The 19,284-nt window shown below is 49.1% G+C and overlaps 1 protein-coding gene across 1 annotated transcript in view; it reads right to left on the bottom strand.

Annotated features, from left to right (window-relative positions):
* Window positions 1-18,917, bottom strand: part of Neurl1 (neuralized E3 ubiquitin protein ligase 1) — an 81,780-nt gene extending 62,863 nt beyond the window's left edge. The window contains exon 1 of the mRNA XM_027407081.2: window positions 18,621-18,917. Coding sequence (XP_027262882.1) covers window positions 18,621-18,705 — 85 coding nt within the window. The 5' untranslated portion in view covers window positions 18,706-18,917. The remainder of the gene's footprint in view (window positions 1-18,620) is intronic.
* Between the last annotated feature and the right edge of the window lie 367 nt (window positions 18,918-19,284).

A 19,284-nucleotide genomic window follows, 5' to 3' on the forward strand; every position in this document is an offset into this window, starting at 1 on the left:
AGGAGGCCTGAGGTGAGTCTAGAATGACAACAGCCAGGGTTTGTTGTGCTTTCATTACTAACCAAGCATTATCTCAAACAAGGAACAGAATGTGGAAGCCCTCACCCTGTCACCAAGTCCTCTGAACCTGTGCTCCGCCATGGCTGATTCTCACCACCGCCTTCCCTTCTCACACCTCCAACTGGCATGGCTGCTCAACCCAGCCTCGCTGCCATGTCCTCAGGGAGCTCCAGAGGCCCATTGGGCTATCCCAGAGGTCAGCATCTGGATTGGACTCCCACAGTCCAGACGCATCCCAGGCCTCTCAGCCTCCTTGGCCAGGCCCAGAGAGTTGAGCCAGAGGTGGGATCCCCGCAGACCCAAATGAGGCCAGCCCGCATCCCAGACAGAACGACTAGCAAAGAGACTGCCTTCTCGGGTGTCATGAGTCTCCTGGCCACAGGGAAGCGGCTCCATACTGCAGGAGACATTCTCAAAACAGGAAAGGAATCACCACAGAGCTAGAAACTGCCTCCCCACCTGGCCCCTCCCCTCGGCACTGCATATGAGGGCATCTTTAAGTCAGGATGGTCCCTCTGCAGGAGGGTTGGGGAGAGCTGGGAGCAGGGACCCTCAACTCAGAACCCACTGGTCAAGAGGTACAGGCAGTCAGGAGGGTTCCCAGGAGGCAGCCAGGAAATAAAACCAAGACAGCATCCCTCTCACAGGCATGTCACATGGCAACACAACACTGTCTCTACAAAGCTCACACTGGAGAATTGTACAGCTGAGTGACAAAAAAAATCTCATAAATTTTACATAATTTACAATTCTGTGTCCAGCCTTGTTCACTGTGATCCTTAGCCCATGGACCCCATATTAGACCCGCCTGTCGGGAGCTTGGGCATGACCCAGTTGACATCTCAAGACACATGGAACATGTTTCCTATACAACAACTTCAGCTCTCTCCATGGGACAGAAGATGAGGCTGAGGCCCTTTGTAGACACTGATTTTCTCGCCCAGGTGCCAGGACTGCCAAGGCAAGAAGCCAATCTTTGTGCATCCTGGCCACTAAGACAGTCAGAGCCCTTCAACCATGCTTAAAACGTTCTCGGCCACCCTTGGTCAGGGTAACTGACCACTAGGAGCAAAGCTATGGGCCTAACCAGCCTGGCTTGGCTTTGGACAGCCCTCCTGAGCTCTACTGCACCAAGCCCTGAAAACCCAGGCTTAACAAACCCTGCTTAGTGACCACGCCCTCCCCCCAGGGGCCACTCAGCACAAGTTAAGATCCAACTGGCATTAATCTGACCAAGCTGGCAGTGCCTGGGGCAACTTAAGTACTGTCATCACGAATTTGACTCACAGAGCAATGGCCATCAGTGCCTGTAGAACACACCATTAGTGTCACTTTGGAAGGCTCAAGTGAGTGTAGACGGTACTTTGGGAGACAGCCTCACTGCCTGGCCAAAGCTAACACCCAGACACCCAGAGCCGAAAGTGACTTTAGCTATGGTCTCAGGGCCAAGCAAAGAGTGGAGAAGCCTGGGCATCATCTCAGGGGACTCTACGGGGCCCTTCATCTGCTCATGGCCCCAGGAAGTCTTCCCCTCTTCACCGCAAGGCCTGTTAAACAAACCCCAAGCCCCAAAAGGGAGCCTCACCCCAACGCTAAAAACCTGAGCTCAAAAGGATGCCTGGCCATAGAAATCTAAGGTTGATTGTAGTTATGATCCTGGACACTGACGAAGACAGTTGTCCTCCAGAAGAGAGTCCTCACCCAGCATGGGGCCTAGACCCCGACACCGGCAACCCCAGCACCAGCCTACAATCTTGCCTGCAAAAAAAATGGCACCATCACCCCAAAATAGAACCTAGGACATCAGGAAGTCAGCTTTACTGCCAGGCCACCTCTCCTTTCAGGACAAGCCCTGAGCTTAGAGGAGAAAACTCAACTCCTCAAGACCCACCTAGCCGATTATTACTGTTTTGTTTCTTTTTGTTTTGTTCTATTTTTATTTAGCTTAGGACTTGGGGGGGTTGTTTTTGAGGGAGAGAGAGAGAGAGAGAGAGAGAGAGAGAGAGAGAGAGAGAGAGAGAGAGAGATGCTATGTAGCCCAGGCTAGGCCCATACACATGATCCGCCTACACGCAAGTATGTACCATCATACCAGATTATATTTTTTTTCTTTTTTTTTCTTTTATTTTTGAGACAGGGTTTCTCTGTGTATCCCTAGCTGTCCTGGAATTTACTCTGTAGACCAGGCTAGCCTCAAACTCAGAGACCTGCCTGCCTCTGCCTCCTAAGTGCTGGGATCAAAGGCTTGCATCCTCATGCCTGGCTTTGTTTGTTTAACATGACTCTAACTCAAAGCTCTGACGAAGAAAGCCCAATCTCCCTCAAGCAGGTTTTCTCTCATTTTTCAATTAAGGAGACAGGCTACTTTTGTGGAGTCAGAGCCTTAGTGTCCAGGTGGGCTGTCCTCTGCTGAGAAAACGTTGGCTTGTGTTGTCCTAACCATCTCCATCATCAGATCCACACTAGAGCCCGGGTCCCTGGCCCGTCCCCTGAGCCCCAGCCTCTGCACCTCATGAGGTTTTGTGCATAGAATCCGTTACAGTTTTGAGATGAAATGTCCTTCACCGTTCATGTGCTGAAGGCCTGGTCCTCAGCTGGCGGCACTACTGAGGTGACTGGGCCATGAGGACTCAAACTTTGTCGATGAATGAAGCCATGGACAATGAATGGGCTGTTGGGAGGTGGTTCCTCCCTGTAGGAAGTGTAGAACCTCTCACGCTCTCTGTTTCCTGCCCACTGTAGGAGAGCTGTTTCACTCTGTACCCCAGACTCTGCCATGCTGCCCTGCTTCACCTCGGCCGAGTGACTGTGGACTGAGACGTCACAAACAAAACTGAAATAAATCTTTCCCCCTTTAAACTACTTTTGTTGGGCATTTTGCATAGCTAGGGCATCCTTCCGGCTTCACTCACTCTGCCTGGAGCAAGGTGCCCCTCCCTCTGTGGCGCTGCACACCACTCTCCTTAGACACACTCTATCTCCCAGGGGACACAAGCAGCCTCTCAGCAGATGCCAGGCAGGCCCCGGCAAAGCTCTCCATTTTTTGTCCTTTCTCTGACCTCTGGAGTGGTGAGGAGGCCTCTAGGGGGAAGAGGGCTTTTAAAAGAGGCCATCCAGGTAAGTCAGTAACCACCACCCCCCACCTTCCTGCATCCCAGGAAGAATCAGCTCTTGTTCCTCCTGGCTAGATCTCCACACATAGCTAGTGAGTTACCTGCGAGGACAGACAGCCTATGGGATAGCTGAGACAAGGACATGGATGCTTAAGATTTTTATGGAAATTTCCTTGGCCAGGAGCACTGGATGCTTATGGCCTGACTCAGTCCTCTAAGTCAACAGCATCTCCCAACAACCCTGAGCTTGGACCTCTGCTCAGTGCAGGGACCCCAGTTCTTCCTGGGCCTTCACTGCATGGCTCACACCTAGCTCAGAGTTTCCAACAGAATGTAAGGACATTGGGATAAGCTGTGATGTTTAATATGCAGACACCAGGGGTGACATGTAGAGCGTGCCATGTCCAGCATGGTTACCATGTGGGATAAGCTGCGATGTTTAACATGCAGGTACCGGGAAGACATGTGGAGTGTGCCATGTCCAGCATGGTTACTGCTCCCTCTAGAAACATGAAGTAGACCCTGCTCTTAGTAGGTCGTTTACCTAAGGAAACCTCCTGGGACCGAAGCCCAGTCAAACACCCACAGTCACTGCCTGTCACTTGTCCTAAGTGTCTCTGAGTAAAGAACTATCGGGTCAGGCAGAGTGGCTTGAACCTGTCATCCCCACTCCAGAGATGGAGGCAGGAAGGTCCCAGGTCAGCCTAGGAAAGGAGATGGAGCATTATTTGTCCTCCTAATGGTGGCTGTCTGGTGACTTTCCTCCGAAGAGCACAACATGGAGGTCCCACGGGGAAACTGTCAAACACTGCTTGAGCCAGGCACTCACCCAACAGCAACAGTGATAAACCAGTTAACCATCTAACTGGTGCTGGGCGTTAGGCGGGAACTGGCACAGGGAAGGAAGAAAGGCATGCTTTGACCCCGTTACCTTGTCATAAAACACCAGAGTAGGCCATCAGGCCAGACTGCTGACAAGTTACAGTTGGAGCCCCAATGACTAAATCAAGCTAAATACTTGTGGAGTTCAAGATGGTGATAGAAATGACAAAGACAAAGGGCACTTGTTCCCAAAGCCACATCCCATGTAATGCCCTTTGGTAATGCCCTTGTGTGATGGCTAGTTTTGGTTGACAACTTGATTGTATCTGGAATCAACCAAGATACACACTCCGAGTGGGTTTGTGAGGACACCTCAAGGAAGGGTTAAGTAAGGGAGAAGGCCCTCCCCCAGAGTAGGCAGCACCTTTTGGTGTCACAAATAAAAGGTGGCCCTAGCACAAAGCAGTCCTTTCCCTCACGGCCTGCCTGCCCACGGCCTGCCCGCCCACGGCCTGCCTGCCCATGGCCTGCGTGCCTTCACTTCTAACTAGTGAACTTGCTATCCCATTGCTTCAGCCACAGCCTCCATCCTTTGCTAACATCAAAACCCAGCTTCTTGAACCTTCTAAAAGGGACCCAAGATCAGCAGCTGTCCAGGAACAGTGCAGGCCTTCAGCACCAGATTGGGACTGCTGAGGTATCCAGACTCACGGACTGAGAAGCTACCAGGCTCTTTTCAACATGCAGGTGGCCTCTGCTGGACTCCCCAGCCCCATCCTGCAAGCCAAGCCAATAAACATGCTTTATAGTGTATATTCATTCTATTGGTTCCTTTCCTCTAGGGAATTCTGATGCATACAGTAAGGTGCCAGAGTCTCTTCATAACCCATCTCAACACACAACCTGTCTCTGTCTCTGTCTTTCTCTGTGTGTCTGTGTGTCATTCTGTCTCTTTCTCTCATAACAAAATTTTATTTAAAATTACTAATTGTGGGGAGCTGGAAAGACAGCTTAGAGGTTAAGAGCACTTGTTGCTCTTATAGAGGATTGGAATTTGGTTCCCAGCACTTAGATGGTTCATACCTGCCTGTAACTCCAACTCTAAGGGATCTAACTCCCTATTCTGGCCTCTGCCCGAACCCACAACCACTTATACACACACACACACACACACACACACACACACACACACACACACACACAAACACCAAATAACAAAATTAAAATAAAGTTTTAGTTACTAACTTTGAAGGTCATGAAAATAAGCAATGCATTATAAATGGACCCACAAGCTTGGCTGCAAAAATCACCCCTGATATGGGTTGTGGTAACAGTTGTCCTGGTGACTTTGTATGAACCTGAAGTCCATTTTGCTGAAACCACTGACTCTTCACTGGAGTCTACACAGATGAGTGGGATGGGATAAAAGGCTTGGCATCTCTGTCTTCATATTCTGCCTGTCCCCTCTTGCTGTCTAAGCTTGGCCAGACTCTACTCAGTTCTGCATATGGATATATGACCATTTTAAAATGTGTTGCCCAAGATCATAATTCAGCATTTACTTGGTTTATTGCCCACTGGGTTTGGTAGGTGTTTCTTTTCCTGAGCCCTTGGGCTTTCTTAGCAACTCCACTATCGACTGTCCTTCAGTCTCATTATGAGTCCAAACTATGAGGACACATTATGGGAGACAATGAGGAACTCAGCAGCTCCTGGGTTAAGTCAACCATCCGTTAGCCTGAAAACCTCAAGAGAAAGTGCTTGTGCACAAGAAGGAAAACATCTTTGTAAATCTTGCCCGTGACCAGTGGACAATTACTGAATGTTGGCGCACCCCAGAGCAACCAATAAAAGCCTGTTGCTGTCTCCTGTTCAGCAAGGAGCAATGCTGTCCCACCCCATTCCCACCTGGCTTCTACTTTTTTTTTTTTTTGACTTTTTGTGGTGCTAGAGATCAAACCTAGGTCCCCACAAATGCTAGGCAAGTGCTCCTCTACTGAGACATACCCTCAGATGTTTCTTTAGACAGGGCCTTGCCTTGTGGCTCAAGCTGCCCTAGAACCAGTTCTGTAAGCCAGGCTGACCTCACATTTGCATGGATCCCCACAGCTGTGTTCCCCTGGCTTCGGCTGAAAGTCCCAGTGAAGGAACCTCACTGACGCTGGCCTTGTTCCTGTAGTTTCAATGCCATAAAACCCGGCCATCCAGAGTCGGGTATAACAGGGTAAAAATGACACTTTACCCTTTAGAGGCTTTCTCTCCAAGCCTGCAGCCACAATCTAATCATGAGGGGGCATCAAATTCCAGTTAGTCTCCAAATGCCCAACCAGTGTACACACACACACACACACACACACACACACACACACACACACCACACACAGAGTGTTAACCACAAATAGAATGTATTATCCTAAATGAGGAGTCTAATATCAAGAAAAGACACTAGGGTACACTGAGGAAAATCTAAATTACTACAGTCATTAATAACACAGTGTCAGAATTGTCATTGTCACAAATATTCCACACTAATGGGAGACGCTAACAGCAGAGCAACTGGGGATAAGGTTGCAGTTGGGTGGTACAGCACTTGTCTCGCACGCACAAAGACCCTGATTCGACTACCAGCACCGTGAGAAAGAGAATGAGAAAATCTAGGCATATGTGGGGAGAGGGACTTTAACTGAGGAACCGCCTCCATAGGACTGGCCTGTGGGCATGTCTGGGGGACATTCTCTTGATTGTTAATTGATGTTGGAGGGTCCAACTCACTGAAAGGGATTCCATCCCTAGGCAGATTGGCCTGAGCTGTATGTAAGAAAGGTAGCTGAGTGCGAGCCTGGAGAGAAAGCCAGTAACATCATTCCTCTGTGGTTTCTGCTTCCAGTTCCTGCCTCGGCGCCCCTCGAGAGTGGACTGTAAGATGAAGTAAACCCTTTCCTCCCCAAGTTGTTTTTGGCCATAATACAGCAACAGAAAAGCAACCTAGGACAGAATTACAGAAATTCCCAATTCCCTTTTCCAGTAATTTTATAAATCTAAAACTGTCCTGAAATGAAAAGATGGTTTTTAAAAATTATGTCAAAAAGACATTATCAAGCTACCACTTGCAAAGTCAGTGGATGGGGTTGGGAGAGCCAGACAGGCATGTTTGGGAGTCTGTCCCTCTCTGTCCATGTCCTCTTACACTTAGGTTCATCTTGGAACTCCTTTGACCGCTGGTAGAAAGAGACACCAGGGCTTTGTACGTCACTTTATATAGGTGTTCATAGTTGTTCTGGACCTGGGGACGGGGCTGAGCTTGCAGATGCTGTAAATCTGCTGGGGCTCCTGGAGGTTTAGGCTAGAGAAATCGGAAGCAGTCACACACTGGTGCCTGGCACATCCCCAGCATCAGCACCTGCCTGCACAAGGACTGCCTTCCATCTGTACACCCAGCATGATGATTTGAACCAGATACAGGGCTACAGCGGCCACTCCACCTTAGGGCACCAGGTGGCATTTCAGCCTATGCACCAACAGAAGTCAAGATTTTTTTTTAAATTTTTGTTTAAAGAAATGTTCCATTTTGTTTGTTTTGTGGGTTGCTTGGTTTTCTTTTTTTTTCTTTTTCTTTTTTTTTTTCTTTTTGGTTTTGTTTTTTGTTTGGTTGGTTGGTTTTTTGGTTTTTCAAGACAGGGTTTCTCTGTGGCTTTAGAGGCTGTCCTGGAACTAACTCTGTAGACCAGGCTGGCTTTGAACTCACAGAGATCCACCTGCCTCTGCCTCCCGAGTGCTGGGACTAAAGGCATGCGCCACCAACGCCCGGCTTTTTTTTTTTTTTTTTTAACAGAGTCTTGTTTTGTAACACAGGATATCCTCAAACTCAAGATCTCCCTGTCTCAGTCTCCCAAAGGATGGGATTGCAGGCAGATAGCACCACTCCAGGCCTAATTTTTTTGTTGTTTTGTTTTGGCTTCTTGTGCGTGTTTGTTTGTTGACAAAGGGTCTCATTTAACCTAGGCTGGCCTAGGATTCACTGTGTAGCCAAGAATAACCTTGGATTCTTCATCCTCCTACTGCTGCCATCCAAGGCACTTCTATTACAAATGAACACCAGCACATTAATCCAGGGCGTTAACTCTGAGCTGGGCAAGCACTTTACCAACCGAGTTTTACTCTTTTAAAAGTGGTAGCTTAAAGTCAAACACATCTTAGAGTTCTACTCAGCTCTATCTGTTACCAACCATATGACTTTCTCCATCTGCAAAGGGTTAAAATCACTCCTATACAGCATGTCAACCATCATTCAAAGGGTTAAAATAGTGGGCAAGTGAGGCTTGGGCTGTCAAACTTAACAAGCCAAGTTCAGTCCCCAGGATTGGTATGGTAGAGGGTGGGAGTTCTCCGCTAAGTTGTGCTCTGAACCCCACATGTGCCTATGTTCCTGTGTGGGTGCATGCCTACTAATATAATACCATTTTTCAAGTTCAGATAGTTCAGTTGGAAGAAGACATGCCACACAGGCTCTTCGAATGTTAGCAATTATCATATTCCGACTCATTTTCATTTGTTCATTTATCATTTTGGTTTCTGCTTGCTTCCCACTAGCTCCATGGTGGCCAGTCCCCATCTATTGTGGAACACTACTGTGCCCTACAGAAATGCTGGCCACTGTTCAGGCCTAGTGTGTGTTTGTTAAATGGAGCTTCTCCCCCGCACCAGAGCATCCCAGGAAACCATGTCTGAACCCTGTGCCCAAACCCAGAGCACCACCACGTCACCACCCCCAAACTGTGGCTAGAACAAAAACAGCCAGGCCACCTACCTGCCTCAAAGAAGCCTATGAAAGCCTTTGTTCTTAAAGTGCCCTGCCTCACTCTACAAATATCAGCACCTGCTCAGCTCAGAACCAGCAGGATTTCAGTAATATCTCCTGATAAGCCACACCCACAGGATCACATGGCTGAGAAATGGCAGAGAGCCAACTGGGCTTATCCCCAAAGCACCACTCTCCTCACAGGCCTGCCCATCTCTATGGTCTGGTCCAGCTCTTTCTGTGCCACCAGGCCTGACCATTGGCTAGTTCATGTCCCTGCGTCCCTGAAGTAGGTTTCCCAGATGTTACCAAGGAGACTTGCATCCTGCCCAGGGTTGCCAAAGCAACCAGCTCAGCGAGAAGCAGCCCCTCAGCCTCTAGCCTGTGGGTGTGCAGGTCCAGGAATGAGATAATCGCAGATTAACAGGAAGCAGCCCCAGCCAGCTGCACACCAGGGCAAAGGCAACCCTGGCATCCGCTACGCGGTGCCCAACTCCTGATCCCCTCCCCCCTTCCTCCATCTGTTCCTACATTTGCCTGTCTTGCCTCTAGCTTGGACTCTAAAGCCAAGGGCTGGTCTTGATGTGAGAACCTCGAGAGTTATGACACCCGCTGTGGGTCAGTGGCCTTATAAAAATGTGTGTACACACAGAGGAAGGGCCAGCTGAAGACCCAATAAGATGGAGGAGTGTACAAGACAAGAAAAGGGCTCTGACCAGAACTAGTATAGACAGCCAGTCTTTAGCAGTGTGAGAGACAAGTTCCTGCTGTCTAAGCCTTCGGCCAGTGGTGTTGTTATGTATCAGTATTGGTTGCCTGGGCAGAGCAAGATACCATTCCAGGAACAGCAAAAAGTCCCAGTAAGGAGAAATACTTCTAAGACCAGTCTTCTCCCTTGTGACCTTCCATGTCCTGGGGCAAAAACTCAGAGAAGAAAACACACCAGCCTTACACTTACTGGGAGAGTTATGAATTCCTCTTTATTGAAGGCATCATGAGAAATAGGGATTTGACTTTTGAACATGTTTTTGTTTTTATTTGTGTGTCGGTTTGAGTATATGTTGCCTGTGAAGGCAAGGAGAGGATCAGAAAGAGCTCTCTGGGCTGGAGTTACAGGTGGTTGTGAGCTGCTCAATATGGCTGCTGGGAACCAAAGTCACTGGGGAAGCTGTGAGGGGCTGGAGGCTGGGGATCCTGCATTAGTCACCTTAGATGTCCTTTGGCTTCCAAAGGGAGGGAGCATCAAGACCTTTGTTATACTTCCTTTCTGCCTCCGGAGCTCTGCCTTGTCTCTTACCTACGACTGAAGAGAAAACCAACCAACCCAAGACAAGGTAGCAGATACAGTAGCATGGTGGCTTAAATAGGAAGTGTCCCATAGGCTCAGATATTTGAATGCTTAGTCGCCATGGTGTGGTACTATTTGAGCAGGATTAGGAGGTGTCACCTTGTTGGAGTAGGTGTGGCCTTGTTGGAGGAAGTTTGTGTAGGGAGGGTAGGCTTTGAGGTTTCAAAAACCCATGCGCAGCCAACCTCAGTCTCTCTGCCCACCCCTCCACGCCCTCGTACCCACCATCCTGCCCCAACTGCCCAAAAGGAGATCAGGGTGTAGCTCTCAGCTCCTGTCCCAGTACCTGCCTGAATGTCATCATGCTCCCCGCCATCCTGCATAAGGACTAACCCTCTGAAGCTGTAAATGATCCCCAATTAAATGCTCTATTATAGGAGTTGCCTTGGCCATGGTGTCTCTTCACAGCAATAGAACAGCCCCTGAGACAAGCAGCAAACTCTAAAGTCCAAGGATCCTGGGGTTGAATTCCAGCTCCAGCCAATTCTTCTCCAATCACCCTCAACCCCAAGATAGGTTCTTACTCTGTAGCACTGGCTGACCTCAAACTCAAAGATCGGCCTGCTTCTGCCCCCTAAAGGCATGCATCACTGCCCAGCCCATCACCTTTTTTATTACCCATGGGAGGCTGTGTCACAGTATAGTGTGACGTCAGAAACAGTGTACATAGGGGTCAGTTCTCTGCTTCCACTATGGGCTCTGGAGATTGAATTCATGTATCATCAGGTTTGACAGCAAACACCCCATCTGCTGAAGCACCTCTCCTGCCCTTCCATTCATTTCTAACAGATCTAGGGCAGGTCACTCAACGTCTCTCAGCCTTTGCCCCATCTGTAAAATGCTTTGGTATATTGTCAGGAGAGTATTGATGGAAAAATCTACATAGAACATACTTAGCACACAGTAACCACCCAACACAGGACTGCTACTGTAAATATTACGATGATAATTAGCAAACAGAGTTCAAAGGTAAAGCTGAACTGAAAACTGACAGGGGAGATAGGTAGCTGTCCATCCCAGCCTCTCTGACATCTAGTGTGACCAAAGAGGCCACCAGAGACACCCTGGCCTCTGTGCTGCAGCTGGGGGGTAGATGAGCTCACCGAGTCTGCCAACATCATGGCAACTAAGGAAGGAGCCCAGACAGCCATGGAAATGTCTGAGTTTGCCAAAGAATGGAAGCTTTGATTATCTGATTCTGGCTGCCTAAGCTACTGTGGACGGGAGGACTAACGATAACAGTACGGTCACTCTCAAGACCAGAGGCAGGAATGAAGACAGCAGCAAGCCAGGTGTGATGGTGCACACCTGCAATCCCAGAATTCAGGAGGCTGAGGCAGGAAAACTGTCATGAGCTTGAGGGCAGCCTAGGCTGCATAGTGAATTTCAGGCCACTCTCGGCTACAGAAGAAGACCTTCCCTTGAAACATATAAAGGACGGTAAGATGACTCAGCAGGTAAATGCACTTGCCACCAAACCTGACTACCTAAGTAGGACACCCAAAGCCCACATGATAGAATAAAACTGACACACATTTTCTCTCAGTGTCTGTCTCTCTCTCATCACCCCTCACTCACTCTCACACACACACTCACAAATAAATATGAAAAACAAGCAAGCTTGCCTTTAACCCCAGCACTTAGGAGGCAGAGGCAGATGGATCTCTGTGAGTTCGAGGCCAGCCTGGTCTACAGAGTGAGTGCCAGGATAGGCTCCAAAGCTATACAGAGAAACCCTGTCCTGAAAAGCAAACCAAAAAAAGAAAATAGAAACAGAAAAACAAGCAAGCAAAACACAGAAATGCAGGAAAACCAGAAGTTCATGGCCAGCCTCAGCTACATAAGACCCTGTCTTAAACAAACAGCAACAGGGATATATGGCACAGAACTGCCTAGGACCTGGTCCAGGGAGACCCCTCCTCCACCCTCCACCCAGAGGCAAGGAAGAAGTTTAAGATATTCAAGGAAGTTCTCCACTCTGGCCCAGAAGCAAAACTCCTTAGCTGGGTCTCCCTCAGCCACCTGGAGCCTCAGCCTTACCAGAAAGGAGACAGAAACACCAGGTGTCTAGCTAGCACTAGAGCTTAGGGGACGGTAAGTGAGCTCCCTGCCACTGTCATAACCAGTACTTAGTGAGGTGACCAGTTCGGGAAGTATTATATTTTTAAAGCTGGCCAGTCCTTATATCTCCCCAAAGAACTGAAAATACAAATTCAAACAAAAAACTTATGAGAGATGCTCACTGGTTAAAAGCACTGGCTGCTCCTCAGAGGACCAGGGTTTGGTTCCCAGCACCCACATGGTGGCTCACAACTGCAACTCCAGTTTCAGGAGCTCTGACCCCCTCCTCTGGCCTCATCAGGCACTTGGCATACACATGGCATATATATACATGCAGTCAAACAGACATATATATATATATATATATATATATATATATGCATATGTATACATATATACATATGCATATGTATATATATACAAAATTAATCTTTTTTCAAAAACCTATATGGAAGTGTTCACAGTACCATTACTCATAATAATCAAATGTTGGAAACAACTCAAATGCCCATCAGCTGATGAATATATGAACATAATGTGGCTTATTCATGCAATGAAATATTACTTAATTGGAAGAAAGAAAGAGAGAGAGAGAGAGAGAGAGAGATACTACATCATAAATAAAGCTTGAAACCATCATGTCAAGTGGAAGAAACCCAAAAGAAGGACCAGTTATCATGATTCCATTTATACGAAATGTCCATGATAGGCCAGTTCACAGAAACAGGAACTGTGGTTGCCAGGGAGTCAGGGGCAACAATAGTAGCTGCTTAATGGTCACAGGGTTTCCTTTTGAGGCAATGAAAATATTCTGGAATTGGATAGAAGCAGTCATGGTACAACGCTGTAAATGAAGTAAATGGCTCTAAATTACATGCATTAAAATGGTAAATTTCACATCGTGTGAATTTTATTGCAATGAATTTTTTAGAAGGTGGGAGGTGACCACCGGGCTGAGTAACTTCTCCCCAGAGCTTTCTCAAGCGTCTGTTCCTCCACACTCGGCGGGGAATGAGGAAGCACTTAGAAAGAGCTGGAAAGGGTGGGAGATCATATTCCCTGTGTTTTTCAGTATGAAGCATGAATCCCCTCCCGAGTCACCCTGCACCTCTCACTGAGAATATACACACGAGTACTCTCGTCCTCCAGGCCTTGTCCCTCTCCTGCCCACACACGATAGGACTCCACTGCGTCCCTCGACATTCACTTCCTGCAGCCCAAACTTGCCCTGACGTCCCTCCCATCTCTGACCTTGACACATAGACCTGGGCTTTCAACAGCCCAACCGTGCAAACATGTGTCTCCACGCCTCCCTCCACCTTGCCTTTCCGGGATCGTCAGTGCGGCAGCCTTAGAGTACTAACCAACCCCAGCACACCATTCCTCAGGCACTGTCAGTCAGTCAGTCACTACACCTGGCTTCCCCGGATGCTCCGAGATCCACACTCTTCAGACCTAGTGTGTCTCCAGGAAAGACCAAACTCTGCCCCTGACAGGGGAAAGCAGAGTCCACTTCACATCAGCCTGATGGGCACAAGATCTGACGTCCCCCTGTTATGTCGGGTCCCAGCAGCCGTTTTAATTAAAGCAGTGAGGAACCAATGAGCTAAAACAGAAAGGGAAGAAAAGGAGCTGGTTCCTCCACCCCAGCCAAGTTCTAGATGGGCACTGCTAAAATCACAACTGCACGCTGCTGAACACAGAATACAGGCTGGGCCACCGAAGTCATGGTCCTGGGGGAATCATGGCCCTGGGTCAACACCAATACTATTAGAATACAATTCTGAGTGGCCCCTATTCTACCAGAAGGGGTGCTCATGGCAGTGTTGACAAGGATAGACGGGAATTTGTAGTGAACACTAAGCAATTACAGAATAAATATGATAGATTTCTTTTCATTCTGGGATGTGTGTGTGTGTGTGTGTGTGTGTGTGTGTGAGAGAGAGAGAGAGAGAGAGAGAGAGAGAGAGAGAGAGAGAGAGAATTCACACATGTGGGGGTGCCCACTAGGCCAAAAGATGGTATCACACCCAGAGCTGACGTCACAGATGGTTGTGAGCTGTCCAGCATGGGTTCTAGGAACCGAACTCTGGTCCATTGAGAGAGCAGCTAGAGCTCTTAACCACTGGACCATCTTTCCAATCCCCAAGGTGACCACTTCCTTAGAGAAGGAAAAGAGGAACAAGTACCTCGGCATCAGGCTAAGGAGGAAGACTAGAAGACCCCAGGATGTGCGTTCATGGACATCCTCTTCCTCCCTGCCCCCCCTCCCTCCTGTCTTTTTCCTCACTTCCTTCTTTTCTCCTCCCTTTCTGCCTTCTTTGAGGGTGTCTCACTAGCCCAGGCCCCAAACCCACACTCGTCTGGCCTCAGCCTCCCATGCTAGGATATCAGGTGTGTATTACCAGATATGTGAATGAGTGCGGGAAAGCGGGGACCCCTCCCCTATCTTCTCCTGCCTTCTGACAAAGACACAGAGATCTCACATCCCTAACCTAGTGTTAGGTTAAAAGGTGTACAGTTCCTGGGGACTCCTCTAGGTTTCCATGGAGCCAGGAAAAGAACAGCGTCTCTTTTAGGGGGACAGGCTGTGAGCACTGAACAACAAGATCAATTTGCCAGCCCCCAGCAAACCCCTGCCCATGAAGGACAGAGCTCAGTTTTGCCCCTCAGACTTCTGCTAAGTCATTTGAACAAATCAGTGTGCTTTTTCTCTTTTTCTTCTCATTTGTAAGGGAAGAAATTTATCCAGATGATGCCTTCAGATTCCTTCCTCATTAACAATCTCTTTTTGGTGCTTAGAAACAGTCTTTACTCATGCTGACACCAAGAGTCTATTTATTCATGTATTTATTTAGCAGCACTGGGGATTGAATCCAGGCCTTCACTCATATTAGGCAATCATTCTACCACTGTTATAGCCCCAGCCCATGGCAGCTCATCTGTAATTACAAAATAATACTTCTGTAGGAAAATAGATGAAACTGGAAAAATTATACTGTGACAACCCAGCTACAGGAAAATAAATGCACACATTCTCCTTCATATGTGGGTCATAACTGAATCTCTCTAACTTTGTATGTTCAGTTTAGAGCTGATGAGGAGCTAGAAATCTAGAAAGAGGCCATTGGGAGGGGATTCCTTAAGAAATGGTGGGCAGTAGATCTAGTTAACATAGAAAGTGAGAGGGGAATGCCAGAGGTGAAGAGGTTTGAGTAGGAAAGGGGTGGGGGTGTGTGGAGATGAGGGGCAACAGGAAAGATCACCTAAAAGGGGGGGTATATGGCAAAGCCATTGGAAACCTGCAATCTTATAACCTAACTTTTTAAAAAAGATTTGTTTATTTATTATGTATACAGTGTTGTGCTTGCATATCTGCTGGGCAGAAGAAGGAACCAGATTTCATTACAGATGGTTGAGAGCTACTATGTGGTTGCTGGGAATTGAACTCAGGACCTTTGGAAGAGCAGTCAGTGCTCTTAACTGCTGAGCCATCTCTCCAGCCCATAACCAAACTTTTTTAACTTGGAAGGGAGATATCCTGCATGGCTGGGAACACAGACAAAAATGGTGCTAAGTATTGCCTAACTCCTTATGAGTTAGGGAAGCCCTAGAGGCCCCCAAACAATACAAGCTCTTGCCATTCCTCTTTGATGCCCACCGGAACCAGACTGTAAGACCCTATTGCTGAAGACACCACACACCTTAGTGGAATCCTCTTCCCCGATGGCAAACTTTCATAGTGCTGGAAGTTCTATACCAGCTTCTGGGGGTAGATGGGCTATCAGTAGTCTTACCACACTGTGAACCCTATAAACTATGATACCAAACTGCTAGGCAAGGTGCTCTCACTTGTGCGATAATGGCACAACTGTTATAGAAATAGCCAACCACTCCACAGCAGTGAATCAATATTAGTATGCTTGAACACCTTCTAAAGCCAGTTGTGGGGACAGTCATAGAACCTAGGGGTCCTGTTGTTTAGCTAAAGTGACATAATGTCGAACTATCTTATATGTTTGTGCCCATGGACAGTTACCACACTCAGCCTTAACCAGAGAAGCCTCTCTTTCCAGGGAACTGTGATGGACACAGAGATTTGTGGCTTCACAAGGTGCCCAGAATAAGTGGCAGCTAAATGATCAGCCCCAAATAAGACATTCGTATCATTACCTCCAAGACTTAGGGAACACTGAGGAAGAGGGGGCAGGAAGACTGTAAGAGGCTCAATATGGGGAGGACTGTGAAATCCATCTGACGAGAAATGCACAGCCATCGCAGTCAAGAGTTCTCTCAACAACTGCGGAGGACTGCGCTGGGTCTGCACAAAAATCAACACCCAGCCAGTGACAGAGGAAGAGCTCACAGGGCCCCACCCCTCACTGCTTAACTGTGTCCTACGGACAGATCCAGGGAAAAGACTCCTTTTCCCTGGGTGACCAGTGACCCTGAAGTCACTGACTTCAGGGGTGCATCTAGTAGTGACCCCACCAGACTTCAATGCATAGCCCCAAACCACAGCTCACACAGATGGCCCTGCATTTCAAAGAAAAAGAAACGGGCTGCACAACAAAACAAACAAACCATGAACCTAGAGAAGGATCAGGCAGGGAGGAGGGAGGGCTCCTAAAGGTGGACAGGAAGGGGAGAGAGTAACCAGGATGTGTTATACACATGTATGGAACTAACTTAAAAAAATACATGTTTATTGCACAGACTTCAGGAAAGAAAATATAAATAAAAAGGAAGCAAAATTCCATGATTTGTTACCTAGAGTCTTTAAGAAATGTTCCTTTTTAATTCTTGTTTTGTGATTGCTGGTTTCCCCTTTTTATCCACATAACTGCCTTTTAACAAAATGGGGATCACAAGGGGTGGGGATCACAAAGTCTTCATAGCTTTGCATGCTGTTCTTATGCTGCCATCACTTCCCCCAAGTCATCAGTCTTTGAAAATAACGACTGCACATCCTCCCCCAAGGGGTAATGCCATGGTTCCTTGGCATTTACTTGCTTTCCTATTCTAAATGATGCTGTCATGAGCATCCTAGCCTAACGATGTAAGTATCACCTGCACCTCCATTTCCTTGAATTGGTTCTTCAAGGAATTACAAGGTCAGTAAGCATAACTCCAAAGGGCCTGTGCATGTATCACCAAATTAGTTTCCATAAATCCACTAAGACCCGCTGATTTTCCTGAGCAGTGTGGAGGTGAAGCTCTGAAAGACAAGTTAGAATGCAGGACAGTGGTTGGTCTATCATCCCTTCTCCATCTTGAACTTAACTGCCTAGAAAACAGGAGAGGGAGTTTGGAGCCCTTAGGGCTGGAAGCCTGACTCTGTCTCTGACTCTTACTGGCTCTGGAAATGGAAACAACCCTCAGGTCCCTCATCTATGAAATGGATATGAATACTTTTGCTGACTAACCAGAGAAGCTTTGCACTTCCTGAAAAGATGTCTGCGAACGGTCTTTGTAAACACCAAGGCTCTGGGTTAAAGGGCGCTACTACTACCCTAGTCACATCCAGGGAGACTGAGGAAGTGGGTTGTGTTGTTTCCTGTTGTGTGTTTTAATTGTTATTGCTGTTTGCAAAGCCCTGGAGCTTTTAGCTATCTTTGTGCCCCTAGAACTACAGGCAACTGGCTCTGATAACGATGGGAAAGCAGCTTTCTGGAGAGAATCAACTGGGTTCAAGCGCCTGGGAGAACCTAGCAGCATCTTCCAAAGGTCAGGGACACGTTGGAAGCTGTAAAGCCTGGGGCTGAGCCTACGGCCTCCCCAGAGGATGCTGGATGGATGGAGGGACATAGCAAACCTTGCCGGTGAAGGTGAATCCATTTCAAAGCTCCCTACCCCTCTTTCTAGGGTTCAAACCAGATATTTTGTCTTTGGGTAAACTGAAAAAACAAGCTGATTCAGTTGGTGCAAAAGATTACCCGCTACAGAAGACCCCGGGAGCACACCACCAGCTCCTGCTGGATCTCTAAGATCCTGTGTTTGGAAATGCAACTAGTGCTTCCAGCCGGGTCTCTCCAGCCCAAGGTAGATACAAAGACCAAGATGACTCCCTTGGGAAGCTCAGCTGGAAAACCTGGGTTTTCCTCCACACTGCCCTATCCACCCCGCAAATGCCTTCCCCACCTCTTCACGCCTAGTATTACAGGAGGGGACTCCAATGACGTTGCCAGGGCAGACAGGGAGAACTGCGCAGACCCCCACCGACCGCCATCCGCCCTCATTTCCACCATCAGCGCCCATCAGCTGCTACCCCAGCCCACCTCCACTGCCAGAAGCGCCTGTCCCGCTGTCCAAATGCACACAACAGGTGGCACCTGCCGGTCCTCCCCAACCGCACCTCTGCCCACCTCTCCATCTGCGCTGCAGCCCTCCAGCTGCACCCCGATGGGGCGAAGCCTACCTTTGAGGTTCTGGGGGTGGCCCCGCGACGCGCGGCTCGGATTTCCTCGCTGCAGAGAGGAGACACTGGAGAAGTTGTTACCCATGGCATCGGGCCCCCAAGGGTGCTTCAGCGGGGGCCAGGCGAGGCTGGGCAGGAGCAGAGGAAAGGTGTGCAAGTGTGTGCGCGCGCGGGGGCGCGCCGCCGGGGGAGGGCCCTGGCGGGGCTGCGGCCGGGGGCGGGCGGTTCGCTGTCTCCGGTTCTCCCTGGGCTTGGCGGTCTTCGCTCGGCGGGTCCTGCCCACCGCGGGGATCCTCGCGCCTCTCGGCTACCGGGCTTCCATGCCCCGCGCCCGGGGCGGCCGGGCCCCTGGGCCCCGGGCCGCGGCGCGCGCCGCTGTGTTCTGCCTGGCGCTGGAGCTTGGGTTCCGGCTGCGGGTGGGCGGCGCAGCGGCGGCGCGCTCCCCGCGGGCCATAGAGTCGGGGCTCTGCGCGCGGCTGCTCAGACGCTCGGCGGCGGGCTCGATCCCCGCCCGCGGGGACGGCCGCGGCGACGTGCGTGGCGCCCTCCCGCCCGCGGGTGAGCTTGCAGCCCCAGCTCCAGCCGGGTCCCTCCCGAGGCCGTCGGCCCCAACCCCCGCCCCAGCGTCGCCAGGACTCCCGGGCTCCGGTTGTTATGGCGACAG

The sequence above is a fragment of the Cricetulus griseus genome, chromosome 3 (genome assembly GCF_003668045.3).
Source record: "Cricetulus griseus strain 17A/GY chromosome 3, alternate assembly CriGri-PICRH-1.0, whole genome shotgun sequence".
Classification (NCBI taxonomy): domain Eukaryota; kingdom Metazoa; phylum Chordata; class Mammalia; order Rodentia; family Cricetidae; genus Cricetulus; species Cricetulus griseus.